This window comes from Gobius niger, assembly GCF_951799975.1.
Source record: "Gobius niger genome assembly, chromosome: 5".
In the NCBI taxonomy this organism is placed as follows: Eukaryota; Metazoa; Chordata; class Actinopteri; order Gobiiformes; family Gobiidae; genus Gobius; species Gobius niger.
Window position 1 is genome coordinate 3,988,690 of NC_136856.1, and position 17,237 is coordinate 4,005,926.

At 40.7% G+C, this 17,237-nt stretch overlaps 1 protein-coding gene across 1 annotated transcript in view; it reads left to right on the top strand.

The window, feature by feature from the left end:
• Positions 1 to 13,164, top strand: part of pde6a (phosphodiesterase 6A, cGMP-specific, rod, alpha) — a 75,545-nt gene extending 62,381 nt beyond the window's left edge. Inside the window, exons 21-24 of the mRNA XM_079556231.1 lie at positions 5,107 to 5,181; positions 11,397 to 11,480; positions 11,707 to 11,875; positions 13,052 to 13,164. Coding sequence (XP_079412357.1) covers positions 5,107 to 5,181; positions 11,397 to 11,480; positions 11,707 to 11,875; positions 13,052 to 13,089 — 366 coding nt within the window. The 3' untranslated portion in view covers positions 13,090 to 13,164. The remainder of the gene's footprint in view (positions 1 to 5,106; positions 5,182 to 11,396; positions 11,481 to 11,706; positions 11,876 to 13,051) is intronic.
• Positions 13,165 to 17,237: the final 4,073 nt, after the last annotated feature.

The window sequence follows — 17,237 nt, forward strand, 5'->3', positions numbered from 1 at the left end:
GGGCATATCCAGTAGTCATTTTGGCTAAAATGACCAGTTTTGTCCAATTCTCTTTCCTCTGTTTGATGATATATTTGCAGATCTTAAGAAATGAAATATGCACAGATTTTTCCTGCATTTGCCGCATTATAAAGTAGTATTTGGGCTTTAAAGAGCATTAAGTTTTTCCTGTATAAACTCTGTTCTTGTCCCGTCATGACAAAACTTGTTCTCTGCTTTTGGCCCAACCAACTCCAGATCTTGAGCTAGATTTAATCAGCAGTTCCTATGGAGGATTAAGGCAATTGTGCATGATTTTGGACAAGTGGTTCTCATATTTGACCTTCCATGGACCACCAGGCCTTGATCATGTGATGTGATGTTAATGTGAAGGTGAGGAGAGAAAAGGGGAAGAAGTAACAAGTGCTTGTTGCAGTCACACCTCAGTCCACCCATAGCTTTACTAAAGGCTAGATCTCGTACGCGCTGCTGGCCAGTGGAGGGCCACGTCCACACACGGCGGCCATCTTGCCACAGGGAGTTCGCCCACTCGTAACATTGTGTTTTATGGTGCATGTACTTGTCAAATAACCATAACTTGCTCAGTTTTCTACCGATTTCAAACTGCAAACATATGAACATAAACATAATCAACATGTTCCAGTATTCAGAATTATAGCCACGTTAACCAAACTGTAAATCCGTCAAGATTTCAGCGAGATAAGAGCTTCCCTATGGCAAGATGGCCTCCAGTTTTGCCGGAAATGACTCCGCCTTAAGACGTCGAGCCTTTATTACAGAGGTAGGCAAGTTTGCTCAGTGGAGGGCCGGTTTTCTTCAAGGGCCCGACCCTCCAATTGAAACATTTGAAGTAAAGCATCACTTTCTACATATGCCAGTGTTGTACATCATATCTGGAAAAATGTCCATCGTAAAATAGATAAATTACTTAAAATATCTTGAATGAAGGTTGTTTTTTTTATGTCAAATTTGAGTCGGATTGAACTAATCTAAGATCAGATAAAAACACCAATGCCAATGGAACAAATAGAAATCCCACTGGAAATCAAACAAATTAACTTTTACTGTAAAAAAATATATTTATTTTTCACTTGAAAATATACAAAATAATCTGAATAAAGAAAAAACTCGAGCTTGTTCCATTGGCAAGAATAGGTTTTATCTGCTCTAAGGCCGGACCAAATCCACTCAATCTTTAGATTTAATCTCTTAATTCAAGTAGATTTAAATCATTTCTTAGAGTATTCTTTTAGGATTATAGTCTAAAAGGGTGCTCTGCTAAGACATTTTAAGGAATCAACAGTATTTTTAACATTTCTAGAGTACTTTAACAGGCATTTGATCTCTGATTTGGGTCATAATATTTCTCAAAATCATCTCAAGGGCCAGAGTTTGATGATGGAGGGCCGGTTTTGGCCCCCGGGCCTGACGTTGCCTACCCCTGCTTTCTTATATAATATCTATGAGTCCACCCCTTCTTTCTAAGCCACGTCATACACATTATCTAAATGAATGAATGACGCCAACTGGTTTGAGAAATGTTCCTGTTTTGTTATTTTTCATCACTTTTTTGCCGCCTTTTCATCCTCATTTACTTCTTTTTTTCTGTTGCTTTTTTCAAGACGCTTTTAGATTCGGGTAAAGTCGAGCTGGAGAAAACATGCTCGGTCAACATTTCGAATCATTAGTGAATCATTCCGGACACTGGAGAGTGGCTTGTGCACAGGGTTTGTCTCTTAAAGCAGTACTAAGTAACTCTTGCCCCTAGAGGCCATAAGCGCAACTGCAGGTGTCGTAGCAAGTTACGATTTTTTAACGTATTAATTGTCCGTGAGAGTAAATACTACGCTGACAGGAAAGGCGAAGGGAGAGAGGGATATTGCACATCCAATTATACAATGGAAATAATTTCTTTCACTCAAACTTGGCTGTAGATACTGCTTAAAGTGACGTTAGCCCGTGGCTAGCTTTGCTCGTTAGCCTGTTAGCTTCTTCTTCGTGATTCTATTGTGTGTATTGGTGGCTCCGGTCCGGTTGCAAGCATGGTTTTCTGGCCAGAGACACCGGGGGGAGATGAAAGACCCTCCAATCATCCCATAAACACTTGTATTACCCCCACAGGGACTACGGAAAGGATTTATTAAGGTAAACACGTTACTTAATACTGCTTTAATAGCTTTTAAATCCATCCAATAGCATGACATTCAACATTTTGGGAGCTTTCCATTTTTCGGGCGCCATCCGACATTCGCACAGAACTCCTAAAATACCAGACTCCTCTCCACAATAAGAAAAAAAAAGACATTATTCCGGCGTGCCAGTTGCTCCCCATTGTCCTGACCAATTTCGAGTTTGATGGTAATGCTATTCGGGGGGGAAAAAGATCTGCAGATTTAATTTAGCTGGGTATAAAACATCTCTGAGCTTGAATAGCCCTTTGTTATTGCTCCGCTCTATAATTTCAACTTGATAAAAAGTGTCAGAACCCGCCATTACCGCCTCGGAAAGAAAGCCAGATTTGTATCCGTGATAGACAGACATTTTCCCCAGCGTTATGGGGCCACAAAAGCTAAATTTAGCCCATTCTTTGCGCAACTCGGAGACGTTTTTATGGCCGATACTTCATGTTTCGCTCACTCCGACCTCCCACTCGTGCACGGTATCGCGCCGCCTGCTTCTATAGCCCCGATGGCAATTGTTCCTCCAAACTGCGGCCGGATGACTAAGGCTTTCTAAAATAAGGTCCCGAATACAAAGCCTCGTATTGTTCATCGGCTGCAGCGCTGTTTGGTTTCGGGGAGAAATGCTTTAATCTTGTGGATGTATAAAATATAAGAGAAGAAGAAGTGAACAGTAGCACAGAGAATAATAATAAAAGTTTGGGGGGAACTCTGTGCAGTCATATGAAAATAACCAGTTCAATGTAAATACAAACTGCTTTAATTGGAACTATTTCAGATAAAAAAGTGAAGGTTAACCTCTCACCCTCCGCCTTAGAGTGCATTTTCTCCAATTCGGCTTTACCCATTTGCCTCATTTGAAAGCTAAGGCCTACAAAACTGATCGTTGTTGCTTTTCTATGTGGTTTCGCAACACATTTTTGTCACTTCTTTGTTGTGTTATTGTTGCTTTTCGGGCACGTTTTTCTCGCTCTTTTGTCCAATTTTTGCTGCATCTTCATCCTTGTTTTCACTGCAATATTAACGCTTCTTTTTCCAAGAAGTGGTTAACACCAAATAGATATTTTCAAAGGGAATTATATTTTGCTTTATTTTAAGCATTGCTCATTATATTTACTCGAACAAGTTTGAAATTGGTGTGGACTAGGGCGTTATCGTATCGTTATATGAACATTCAAGACTGCACTCTTTTGTATTATGATGTTTTTATTTTTCGGAAAAACGCTTTGTTTTCACAGATCCCGTATCGTATCGATATCGAGATATTTAGCATAAACATCGAGATATGAAGTTCTGTCCACATCGTTCAGCCCTAGTGTGGACACTGGACACTGGGAGCACTTGGGCTTATACAAGTTACTCGGAATCATCTGAAGATTTGATCACTTTTCAGTGATGCCAGTGTAGTACTTTGTAACGAGTTAGTTTATCTGACTACCTTTTTCAGTAACGAGTAATCTAACACATTACTTTTTCACAGACCAGTAATCAGATTAAAGTCACTGTTGTTGCGGCTTGTTGAGTATGAATAGGCCTTTTCTTTTCCATCATTTTCATTAGGAAAAATATCTACTTTCTTTTCTTTTGTCTCATGGAGTGATGTAACCAGTGTTGGGCAAGTTACTTAAAAACTTGTAATATATTCTTTATTAGTGATTATAGCTCTAAAAATGTAGTATGTTTGTATTACATTTTACTGTTTCAAAAATGTAGCTGAGTTACACAACTAGTTACTTGGCAAAATACAAATGTAATATAATAATTATGCCACAGAGATTTCATTGCTCTTTGCTTTCCTCATTGTCTTAAATTTTGTTTTGAGGACTTTGAGCGACTGCAGATCTTATACACCAGTGTCCAACTTGATTTGGTCCTGCATTTCATTTGGAGGGAGCATTTTTTCGTTCTTACATTTAAATGCTCTTGTAACTCAAATTACTTGAATTGTAATGACTAATATATTCCCGTATTTTGTATAAGTAATATGTTATATTCCTTATTTACTTTTGTAACACATATACCCCCAACACGTATGTGACACGTCTTATCTTCAGCGTAACATAAACCTAAGACAACAATAGAGGTGGAGAAAGATAAAAAATATGATACTGATAATACTGATGTTCACTGTGGATCAGCAGCTGATGAATGTAACTAAAAAAGTCATAAACTTTATCAAACGAGCAGAGATGATGATTGAAGCAGATGAACGTTGTGGCGATGGTCGTTCGGAGGAGACGACAACCAAGAAGGAAAAGCAGTGAAGTGTTGGTGAGAGGGAAGAGTGTCCTGTCACTGTGAGTCTGTGCTTTAAAGAAGGTTTAACACTTTATAAACCAAACAGCAAACTTGTGGAGACGTTTCGCTGGGGCCTTTCGTTTACATCATTGTTTCTTCCGAGATAACGTCGACATCATTCTCAGACGTAGGACCTTTACTAGGGATGGGCGATACCACATTTTTTGGAATCGATACGATACCGATACTTTTGGGGTCATTTTTGTCGATACCGATACTGGTCATTTCATATGAGTGAATGTATTTCAATCAATATACATTTCTAAAACTGGTTATTTCATACAATTAACTGGCCAATTAAAATGATATTACTTTAACTGGTTAATTAAACAGAACCTAGACCAGAATGAGATGCCTGGCTCAGTTCAGTCCTTTGCTGTTGTGACTGTTTTGGCTCAGAACAAAGGAATAAATCATCCTTTTGGGTTGAAAATTGCTGCCCAGGCTTCCTTTTACATATGCAAATTAGTATCGATACTTTTTGCCCAATATCGATTCTTAAAAAGTAGCCATTTGGTACCTTGGTATCGATCCGCCCATCCCTAACCTTTACCACGACAAACTGCAGTGAACAAATGTCAAAATCACAAACTCTTTCCTTGTTGCTTTCCCCCGTCCCTCCCTCTAGGTGGCGCTGTCCGTGGCCGCCGAGTTCTGGGAGCAGGGAGACCTGGAGAGGACGGTTCTGGAGCAGCAGCCGATCGTAAGCTTCACTCCCCACTTCTGCAACTTTATCACACTGTGTTTTTTTTTTCTTCTAAAAGTGAGTCAGAGTCCTGTGAAGGAGAAAGAACGAGGGCTGAGAGGGAGGACAGAAATCATGGGAATTATGTTGGATCAGGCTTTTCCTCCGGGCGCCAATTCGTCATGACTTTTGGGAAGGGCAGTGCGAGGAGAGTGCAGAGAGAGGGAGGAAAGTGACAATAAAACAGATGGATGCAGTTTGTTTAGTGTATAGCAGGGACCAGACCAAAAAAACTACAGTGTGACAAATAATTATGATGTACTGTGTGTGGCCGCGTGTGTTCGAACAGATATATTTAGTTTATTGCCAGAAATTGTCATATTTGGGAAAGATGGATGCGGTGAAAATATGTCCATGAAATACAAGTTGGCCAGTCTTACTTTTGGAAAGGACACGGAGAGAGAGATGCATTTTGTTTGGGGAAGAACTGAGTTATAAAGACTGTGTAAAAACAAAAGTATCTATAATTCATCTGCACAATGTGGTCTATTGAGACAAAGCGCTTCACATAAAGCAAGACATAAGATTTGTGACAATAAATTATGTACGTCTTGCTGGAATAAAGACACATTGACAGAAAACTCCAAATTTGTTTGAGTTAAATCTACTCAGCTCTGACATAAAGGTCTTTGGATGAGAGAGAAGAGGGAAAGAAAAAACAAGAGACACAACTGTCTGAAAACAAAGTTTTTTATTAACTTTATTTTTAAATGTTTGTGGAAGCTTTTAATCGTTTACAAAAATAATCTGGCTTTCTCTGCAACTAAAGGGCCTCTCTCACCGGAGAGAGTTGCGGTGACGTTCTGGAGACTGCCTTGACTGGAAGTCTCCGTAATGTCTCTGCAGCTCGGACTGATTGCACTCATACAAAGGTGGAGACTAGAGTTGCTGATTGTCTCAGAGATCTGTCCCCTGGCAAAGAGGCGAGAACAGGATCGATTTCAGTGGAGTCTCCACATGGTCTCCGAGAGGTCTGCGTGGTCTCAAGCAGCTGTGGCAATGTTGCAAACATGTAAGGAGGGCCAGGTCTTGTGCTGGTCACAGGCTCCTAGCAAATTATTTTCCGAGTGGTGGAGTTATGTGCTTTGCGCCTTCGCCACTTTGGAGAAGGCGTCAGAAGAGGAGGTGACTGCTCTGATGGAGCACCACTGTTTCCTTGTTGACTTTGCGCTGCCTTGTGTTCTTCCTTTAGCCTGACAGGCTCTTACAGGTCAAACTAAAACCTTTAAAACCTTCTCAAGAGAGAAAGAGCTACAGCGTCCACTTTGGCGCAGATCGTCCCGCTTGGCGTGAATGCGAAACAAAACAAATGCACATGTTCACCCCCGACTCCCCCGCAGCCCCTCTCCCGACCACGGAGTCGATCTGGTTGGAGGAAAAAGTGTCTCCATCCAAGTACTCCTTAAATGTGCTCTGGAAGTCTGGAATGGCAAGATCCCAAAGTGAGCTCCTCCTTAGCGCAAAATGTTACCTATAGTCTGTGTTTTGACACACAACATCGGGCTCTTTGGGATCTCCTTGGTGTCCCACAGGTCTCAGAGACATTGCAGGGACGTCACAGAAATGTCTCACAGGTTGAGGACAACAAATACTGTTTGCGACACAACTACTTGAGACCGCGTAGACCATGTTGAGACCACAAAGAGACTTCAAGTCTTCATGTGGAGGCTCCACTGAAATCTAACCTGTTTGTTTTCACCGAGACTACCTAGAGACTCGCCTTATCTCCAGGGGACGTCTCTGAGACATCTCCGTGACCAGCGGTAACTCCAGGCCGGTGAGAAAGGCCCTTAAGGCTGTGTTTACACTGATCTAGGAGGGATTTAACAGAATGAATCTGATACCTATACTCAATCCAAAAAAGGACAGTGAGTTGAGAGCACAGAGACAGCTTGGCCTCGCCTGTAGCGTTCAGCACAGGTGAACTGATGCACATTCAGTTTGGCTTTTGGAGCCGGTTCCTATATTTAGAATAAGGCGAAAATAAGACAGAAAATAGCGATAGGAAAAAAAATAGGACGATGAAGGTAAGGTACGCTCGAAGAATGACAAGCCTGTGTTTAATAATGACTTAAAGCGGTCAAAAGAGTTTCAATGCCAATGTCCATTACAGCAAGGAACAATCACCGCCTTCAGGAATTTGAAGAAATCACCCCTGATCCCAGACACACTTGCAGACTTAAGTGGTCCAAGCCTATTGATCGTACTGTTGCTGTTATGGGAAGAGAATTAGCGGTTATCAGAAGATGCTCAAATTATTTAAGCCAAAATGTTCTTTCACTAGTGATCAAGACCATTGTTCTGTCCCATTTACATTACTGCCCAATGGTTTGGTCCAGAGCCTCCGAAAGAGATATTCAGAAGCTACAGTTAGTGCAAAATAAGGCAGAACGTCTCGCGCTACGGTGCTCAAAATATGCAAATATTCAAAGGTTGCACCAAACTTTAGGCTGGACTTTGGTGAAGAATAGACTGCACTTTGCCCTTCTTTGCTTCTTTAAAAAGATTCTTGTGTTAAAACCCCCTAAGGTTTTGTATGATGTACTTGTATTCAGTTGCTCCGTACATAAGTTTAACACAAGACACGCAGTAAATGGTCATTTTACTCTTCCATCATGTTACGTTCAGAGGAATGAAATCCTGGAACTCTCTGCCTAAAGACATTTCTAACATTGCAGACATAAACATTTTAAAAATAGACTCTGTTGTCACACTGCAACAAATGTAATATGTTGTAATTGTGTATTTATATTTTCATGTGGTTGTGATCGGTGATCATTGTATGAAAATGTGATTTTATAATCTGGACCCCAGGAAGACTAGCCATTGTCAAGGGCAATGGCTAATGGGGATCTTAATAAAGAAACAAACACGTCTTTGTCAATGCTGCACAGGCCAGCAGCTAATAGTGATACTATGTTTTTCATGGTGTATGACTGAAGATGAGGTAAACCCTTCTCTACTAAATCTAATTTATTCTACTAAAACATATTCAGCCTGCTGCTGCTGTTGTAAGCTGCTGACAAAGCCCCCTTTCAACTCTAAAACAATCCAGTTAACCTCAAAGGGAAAGCTAAATCATGCTATATATTTCCAGTCTCAAACGGTCACACTTTTCTTTATGTCAGTGTCACTCCCCCGTGCCCTCTCCTCCTCCACACACTCTCCTCCCGCTCCCTCCGGTTTTAATTGTGTCTCTGTCAGGGAGCTATAACTTTTCATTTTGATCCGTTATCCGCGGCTGGTATTTTCGCCGCCGTCTCGCTGTGACTCGCCGCGATTTTGACGTGAAATAAAATAGCCCTCTGCCGCGGAGTGACTGTAGGTGGGCAATTTGGAGCGGCAATTACAGGCAGCGCGAGCGTTCGCAATGTGAGGCTCACGGCAGGGTCAGCCACTCGCGGAGAGACGCATTCCAGACATTTGCACGAGTTTGGAAGGGCATACAAAAGTTACAGGCGTGTTTTGATGTAGTGATATCACGTGAGCGAAAAGGGCCTCCAGTTTAAATACAGTACAATATTTTAGAGACAAAGGGCCTGATCTTGTTTCTAAACGCAGACTTTAAACGTAACATATTAACCCCTTAACTCCCACCTGAACCGAGCACATTTTCTCCAGTTTGGCTTTACCCCAGTCCAAAAGCTTCAGGAAAAAAGCTGTGGAAAATAGCAACAAAACTGAGATGAAAACAATGATGGAAATGTGACAAAAAAGTGAGAAAGCTTTGACAAAAAAGTGATGAAAAAATGACAAAAATGTGGGGAAAAAATGACCAAAAAAATGATTAAAAAATGACAAAAATATGACAAAAAAATAACAAAAAATGGACAAAAAATGTACAAAAAAGATTTAAAAATGACCAAAAAAATGACAAAAAATGGACAAAAAAAGATTAAAAAATGATTAAAATATGACAAAAAAATGACAAAAATATGACAAAAAATGGACAAAAATAGATTCAAAAATGTGAAAAAATGTGACAAATAAATAACAAAAATGTGATAAAAAATTGACAAAAAATTACAAAAAAATGACAAATGTGACAAAAATGTAACAAAAAATGACAATAAAATGACAAAAATGAGTTGAATACCCATCAAAAAAATGATGGAAAAAAAATCTGATGACGTGAGGAAAAAGATCCTCTCGGTTCAGGTGGGAGTTAAGAGGTTAAAGTTATAATGTCCCAAATCATGGACATAAACATTGTGAAAAATACCTTAATGTGAGGCAAAGGCAATTGATTTGTTTCCTGGTGAAAGAATGTGAGTTAAAGGAACAGGCCACCGCTTTTCCATACTGAGAGAAAAAAATAAATAAATAAATAAATAAATACAGTACAACCAGGACACGGCTGCACAGTATACTACCATTGAAATTAAGTCTGAGAGAAGTCACATTTTAGAGTCATTTTCTTCCCCAAGGTTTGGATCAATATAGTGAAATATAAGGACAAAACTCAAATCATTTTATTTTACTAACTCTACAGGGTGAACTTGCATAGTTACACGAGTGCCTTTGAAAAAAAAAGGAGCTCTGTTTGTTTTGCGTAAAAGCAGCTCGCCGGGAAAAAAATTAAAAGATCCATCCATCCATTTTCTTCCACTTTTCCATTACCGGGTCGGGGATCACATGGCACCAGCCCCTTATGGCTCCCCCTGCAGGTGGTGGGTCCACAGAAGGATGACCTCACGATTCAATGCGGGCCTGTTTGTCGCTCATAAGGGGCTTCTGACAACAAAAAAAGATCTAGACATTGTTAATGTCTAAAACCCCAAGCCACAAACAGAGTAATGTGATTTACTCTATGCGATGCAAAGAAGAGAAATACATTGAGCATTACATTGGAGAAACCAAACAAACAGCTACAGAAGAGGCTTTATCAACACTGCAGGGAACAGAGAGGACAGAGAGGTGACAATTTCAGCTAAAGAAAAGCATTTGCAAAACTTCCCGATCTTTAAAGCAGTACTAAGTAACTTGTTGACCTTAATAAATCCTTCCCGTAGTCCCTCTGGGGGTAATGCAAGTGTTTATGGGATGATCGGGGGGTCTTTCATCTCCCCTTGGTGTCTCTGCCCAGGAAAACACAATTGCAACTTGATACACACTTATAGAATCACGAAGAAGAAGATAACAGGCTAATGGGCAAAGCTCACTGCGGGCTAGCACCACTTTAACAGTATTTACAGCCAAGTTTGAGTGAAAAAAAATATTCCCATTGTGTAATTGGATGAACAATATCCCTCTGTCCCTTTGTCTTTTCTGTGAGTGTAGTATTTACTCTCACGGACAATTAATGAGTAAAAAACACAACTTGCTACGACACCTGCAGTTGCGCTTATGGCCTCTAGAGGCAAGAGTTACTTAGTACTGCTTTAATGTTAGGATCAGGTTAGTTTGGATTAGTTGAAGGTCTTGTTGTTTTGAGGAGTTGACGTCATGGTTGGAGCTCCTTATCATTGGCTGCCAATGCCGGCGACTGGCCAATCAGAATGCAGCTGGCCTTTCCCATCTCAGGAAAAAAAATGTGCTCAGCCCAGGACAGATCAATAGGCAGGTAATCAGCTGAGATTAGGGCCGTTCAGACTGAAACTCAGGTGTGAGTTGGGTCGTTAGGACTTAGAACTACAAAGACTTAGAACTACAAAGATGTTTACCCACAGGAAAGAGTAGCTGGGAATAGAGGGGAGGGACTGAGCCACGCTGAACTCCTCCCTGTGGTCTTCATGTAGTCCGCGATCGGATTTGGAAACCTTAGTGTTGCTGATGAAGCCTTTCAAGAAAATAGTTAATGACTATTCTAGCAGGAAACTGATGATTTTTGATGGAATACCTACAGTACATTGATGCGCAGAGGGGTATTCCCAGCTCTTCGTCAGAGGCTCTCAACTCAACGAGCATTTTCCAGAAAGCATTTACTTTAATATTTATACAGGAAAAAGTATAGAATCACAACCTGTCTGTTAAAATGACTGTGTTTTTTCACTTTGATCCCCATTTTGTTTAGATTTGATAAAGTTGAGACAATTTGATGAAAAAAACAATTGCTTAGGATTGTCTTGATGGAATATACTGTGTTTTTGATTTAGTGGATTGTCATAATTGCGAATTTCATAGTTGTGGCATAATTATAACCTGTAACCCTGCTGTAACTTTTCCTTTTCCAGCCCATGATGGACAGAAACAAGTCAGCCGACTTACCCAAGCTGCAGTGCGGTTTCATCGACTTTGTCTGCGCTTTCGTTTACAAGGTGAGAAACCAGGCATTGTGAAGGTACAACACTAAAGTCTGACCTCAAGAGCAGCTGCTGCAAGTCTCCAATTTAAACTTTACGGATGTTTCTCTTCACTCACAAAAGCTTCACAACATCTGCTCCTCATGTTTTCAGTTTAAATGAAATAAATCCATATGTAATCACGGTCTTTTCCTTCTGATTTATCGATGGAAGTGGTTAAAGCTGCTCTGTTCTCCTGCAGGAGTTCAGCCGCTTCCACGTGGAGATCACTCCGATGCTCGATCGGCTCCTGAACAACCGGAAGGAGTGGAACGCTCTGAAGGAGGTGCACGAGGCAAAGCTGGCCGCCATCGAAGAGGAGAAGAAAGCCAAAGAGGAGGCGGCTCAGAGCGCGGCCGCCGCCAAGCAAGGTAACGCCGCGCAGAGGTCTTTAGCTTTTAAAGGGATAGTTCAGGATTTTTGACACAGGGCCTCATTTCCTAGTTATCCAGAGTGTTGCTGATTTCTGGAGATATTTTTTTTGTAATTCATGCAGTTCTTATATTTGAAGAGTTTCGTGGCGCTAGGCTAGTGCAAGGCTAGTGCATTTCTATGGTATCAGCTAGCCTGCATTAAAAACAGTCTGACCCGCTCCACAGAGCACCTGAGGTTATATTCCAAACATGATTCTATGGACACAGACATTTATATGGTTAGTCTGGTGTTATAAGTGATTTGCCTCAGGTGCTCTGTGGAGCGGGTCAGACTGTTTTTAATGCAGGCTAGCTGATACCATAGAAATGCACTAGCCTTGCACTAGCCTAGCGCCACGAAACTCATCAAATATAAGAACTGCATGCATTACAAAAAAAAATATCTCCAGTAATCAGCAACACTCTGGAAAACTAGGACATGAGGCTCTATGTCAAAAATCCTGAAATATCCCTTTAACCTCTTACTTCTTGTTGAGTTTTTGTCACTTTTTTGCTGCCTTTTTGTTGATCTTTTGAGGCTTTTTTTTTTGGGTCACTTTTATTTATTTTATTCTTTTAGTTTGTGTTGTTATTTTGATGCTTTTTTTCCACAAAGCTCTTCGATTAGGGTAAAGCCAATCTGGAGACGATGTGTTCATGTGGAGGTTAATCTGAACCGGGCACATTTTTGTTCCAGTTTGGCTTTACCTAAATCTTAAATCTTAACAACAAAAGCTAGGATGAAAATACAACCAAATTCTGCTCAAAAACTGAAGTTACAGGTGACGCTGCTGTTTTTGGACTTTCTCCTGAACGATACCTTTTATCCACAGTATTTTAACTTAATTAAAATAACATAGGTATCGAAAAAATACTGTTAAGGCACCGGTACTGAAAAGCAGGCATCATTAAGGTACCTACTTGTACTTTTTACTTTTGCAATGGCAGATCAAACCCGCCCTGACCTGCTAACACTGTTTCATAAACGCTCACCTTCGCCCTAACCCACACACTGACATTGTGGAGAGTAATGAGATTGGTTTTATGCATTAATATGTTTCTGTCCTTTCTCCCTTCCTTCCTTCCTTCCTTCCCACCGTTCCTCCTCCTTCCTTCTGTCTTTCCCTCCTTCAGCGGCGGCGACTCAGTCCAAGACCTGCGTCCTCAGCTGAAGAGACCACCCGCTCTCTCTGTCACTCTTTTTTCACTCTTGTTTGTGTAGAACGCTGGTAAATACTAATCAAACCTTATCTATTTTACTGAGCACTAACATTTAACGTTTCCTAGCTTTATGAGCACTTTCGAATCTGATTAATCTGATGCTTTGATTCAAGCTTTACTCAGTCTTTGCATATTTAGGAGGAGTTAAATGGACTGACACTTCATTTAAACCATCTCTTTATTGTACATAGAACATGTCAATAAATTATTCAACACATGAAAAGATCCTATTTTTTCACTTTTTCTAAGCTCCATTGATGGCAAAATCAAGCCTAGACTAGATTAATAATCATAAAGCACTAAGTCGATGTGGTGTTGGGTGAATGTGATTCTCTCACCTGAAATATTATTGAAGGATTAAACACAGTGTGGCTAAATTCATCATAAGTCAGCCTCGAGCAATTCGGTCTGACTGAACACACGCGGGTTTAAAGAATCATTTTAGTTCTTAACACACTTTTATTAAAGTAAATGTACCCTTAGGCTGGCGTTCTCTTGGGATATTTGGCCGCACACGGAGAGGAAAGTCCTGTATTTCCAGTGTTATGATGCGTTCAATTACACTTTGTAACAACGTGGACACCTGCAGCTTATACAGACGGCACCTCTGGATTCGCCCATGTATGGTCATGTTTGAAAGCAGTTAAGGGGGAAAAATCTAAACTTTCTCTAATTATTAAAAAACTTTTTTTAAGGGACTATACAGAGTTTTAAAATGTTAAAATTAAGTATTTTCATCCCCTACATGTTTCAACTATGTCCTAATGACCTGTTCACCACGACTGCCTCTAAAATCCTGCGCTGTCTCTCAAAAAGGTGTCACTTCGGGTCCGAATTGCCTTCATGCAGTAGGTTAATATAGAAGGTGCAGTTACATGTATGACCTGAGGTGGCAGTAGTGAGTATAAAATGGCCAACTTGCATCTTGCCCCTTTAACAAATGCTGAATTATGAATATAGTTTTCTACACAACAAGGATGCATAGACATGGGGAGGAGCAAAGTGGTTCAACAGCCCATAAATACATCAATAACATCGTGCTGATGCTAACGCTAGCTAGCCGATTTTTCGCTTCTACTGAACAATCTGCTGTAAATAAACTTCCATATGGACCTGATTTAGACTTGACTTTATTTGTATGTGATAAATAAGTTAATTTTTCACCAGAAAAATGTTCATTTTCCCCCTCGGCGAAGCCACACCCCCTTCTATGACGCAATGCCGTCTGTATCTATAGACAAGTGTGGCCTATACTTTTGTTAAGTGATGATGTCATCACTCTACTTCCGGGTCTTACAAAGCTTTAGTCGTATTCACTTTAATGGGATTTTAACCAGCTGTAGAGCCGACTACAAGGCTTTTTTTAAACATCTGATCTCACAGAAATATTACTTTGGATTTGCTTCAGTAATGCTTTTCTGACATTAATTATCACGTTTTATTTTTCCATACACAATGAAGGCTTCTTTTGAATATAAAAATATCTTCTGGAGAAAATGGTGAAATATATTATTCTGATTAGCTGTAAAACAGTTGTTGGCCTTCTGCAAACATTTGATCTGATATAATGGTGTTTAATGAGAATGTTCCGGCAACTGTTTTGGCCTGTTCCCCAAATCCAAGTGTTCCTGAAACTACTAATATACAAATTAAGCACTGGTGTGATGTCACACGTATTGAGTTTGGGAAAATTCACTGTTACCACCATGTTTGTGGGTGCTAGCATACATTTTCCATTAGCTATAAACAGTGGAGTGAAAAGCTGTGGAACGACTCCATTAGCTGCTCAGTACCTGCTGGTAAACACATCGAACACACTGTGGTGTCCCAGTGTTTTACTGTGAACAATAACTTCAGTGTTTTAGCTTTTAAAGCAGAACTAAGAAACTTTTATTCCTATAAGCGCCACTGCAGGTGTCGTAGCATGTTGCTTTTTTTTATTTATTAATTTGTCTGTGAGAGTAAATACTACGCTGACAGAAAAGACAAAGGGACAGAGGGATATTGTAAATCCAATTACACAATGGAGATCATTTTTCACTCAAACTTGGCTGTAAATACTGTTGGTAGTAGTCTCGCCAACCAGACTCCGCTTCTTTACAGAAGAGGGTCTGGCAACACTCCATTACGCGCTTTCAAAGGAAGTGACGCAGCGATATGGAGCCTACCGACCAATCAGAGCAGCTCCCTGAACGGGCGTCACGTTGTTGCCTTTGTTTTGTAGTTTTTCAACACAAGCAACCACTTCACGTAATGCTCCGGTGTGCTTGTATTCTTAAGTTTTTCTGACATAAACGACAGAAGTCATTTACTGAACTCCGTGTGGCAGGAGTGCCATTGTTAATGTCCGAATGATACAACTTTCTTGTCGCTGTTTCTGTCGTCACATCTGCTATGTTCTCATTGACTGCTCTGCGCTTCGGTTGTCCCACATTAGTCCCGCCTAAAGCAGTAGCTTTTCTACGACAGGGTCGCCAGACTAGTCTCCTGTTTATTAATTAATAAACATCGGAGATTAGTCTGGATGCCAGGCTAGCACGGTAGCGCAGCGTTTAGTGCTCTCGCTTCACAGCTAGAAGGTCCGGGTTCGATTCCCACCTGCACGGGGCCTTTCTGTGTGGAGTTTGCATGTTCTCCCCGTGTCTGCGTAGGTTTCCTCCGGGTACTCCGGTTTCCCCTACCACTAAAAACATGCACAATAGGCCAGGATGATGCGTGTGAGTGAATGTGTGGTGGTGGCGCAGACGTGTATAGTCGCGAAAGTGCTTCTGACAGTCTCCCCCAGGGGAACTGAAGCTACAAACGTAGTTTACACCACCGAGTATGGAGTGAATGTACAATTGTCTCATGTAAAGCGCTTTGTGACCATGTCTGTGAAAGGCGCTATATAAATAAAGATCTTCTTCTTCTTCTTTAAGTGGTGCTAGCCCACAGTTAGCTTTGCCCGCTAGCCTGTTAGCTTCTTCTTTGAGATTCCATTAGTTATTTGGGTCTCAGCAAAGTTGCAATTGTGGTTTTCTGGCCAGAGACACCAGGGGGAGATGAAAGACCCCCCAATCATCCCATTACCACCACAGGGACTGCGGAAAGGATTTATTAAGGTAAACAAGTTACTTAGTACTGCTTTAATTGTCCATGAGTGTAAATACTACGTTGAGAAAAGGCAGAGAGGGATATTGTATATTGTGCCAACCCAATAAATAAATACTGGTGCTAGCCCACAGTTAGCTTTGCCCGTTAGCCTGTTAGCTTCTTCTTCATGATTCTATTAGTGTGTATTGTGACTCCGCCTCGGTGCAGGGAAAGTTGCAAGAGTGTTTTTTCACCAGGGGGAGGAAATGAAAGGGATGAAGATCATTGGTTTACAAAAAAAAGCATCCCTCTGCTGATGTTCTGTACGACCGAGGTCTTTAATATCATCCAACCGACACAGACATGAGTTCTGCTATAAACAACATCAAAGCAAAGCGGTGTAAAGCAGATGTAAAAGTCGTAATAAAGCAGACAGTCTTTACGGACCTTTAATGTGCTCAAGGTTTTGTCCCGGCGCCAGGTTTGGTCTCAAACTCAGACCTCTCCGCTCGCCTCATAAAACTCTGAGGCCGACAGGGAAATGAACTTTGGGACGTCTTGTGCCAAACCTCAAATCTTTATTGATCCCACAAAATATCATTAGGCCATACATCATGCACTGCCAAGTTTGATAACGTCAATAAACAACAAATTACATTCACTTTTTGGATGCCATTATTATGTTTGCGAAAGTAAAGTCATTCACAAAATCATTAAAAGCTCATCAGTGAGGCATTTGTGGCAGAAATGTTTCCAGATTAGTTTGTAGCAGCTGGAAAAGGTTGTAGGAACGTTAAAAGTCCAACTGCTTTACTTTTGGACCAGTGTAAATGAAAATAATGTACATGTGGGATTCATTTCACATCGGGAAAAGGCTTACAGAGGGCGCAGGAGCGACACCTGGTGGTCAGTGGGCAACACAACTGTTTTCTTTAGTATATTATAGTATATTCAGATTTAAAAAAAAAACTATTATATATTATATTTTTTTATTCCCAATACAGTGAATAAAACATACAAATGAAAT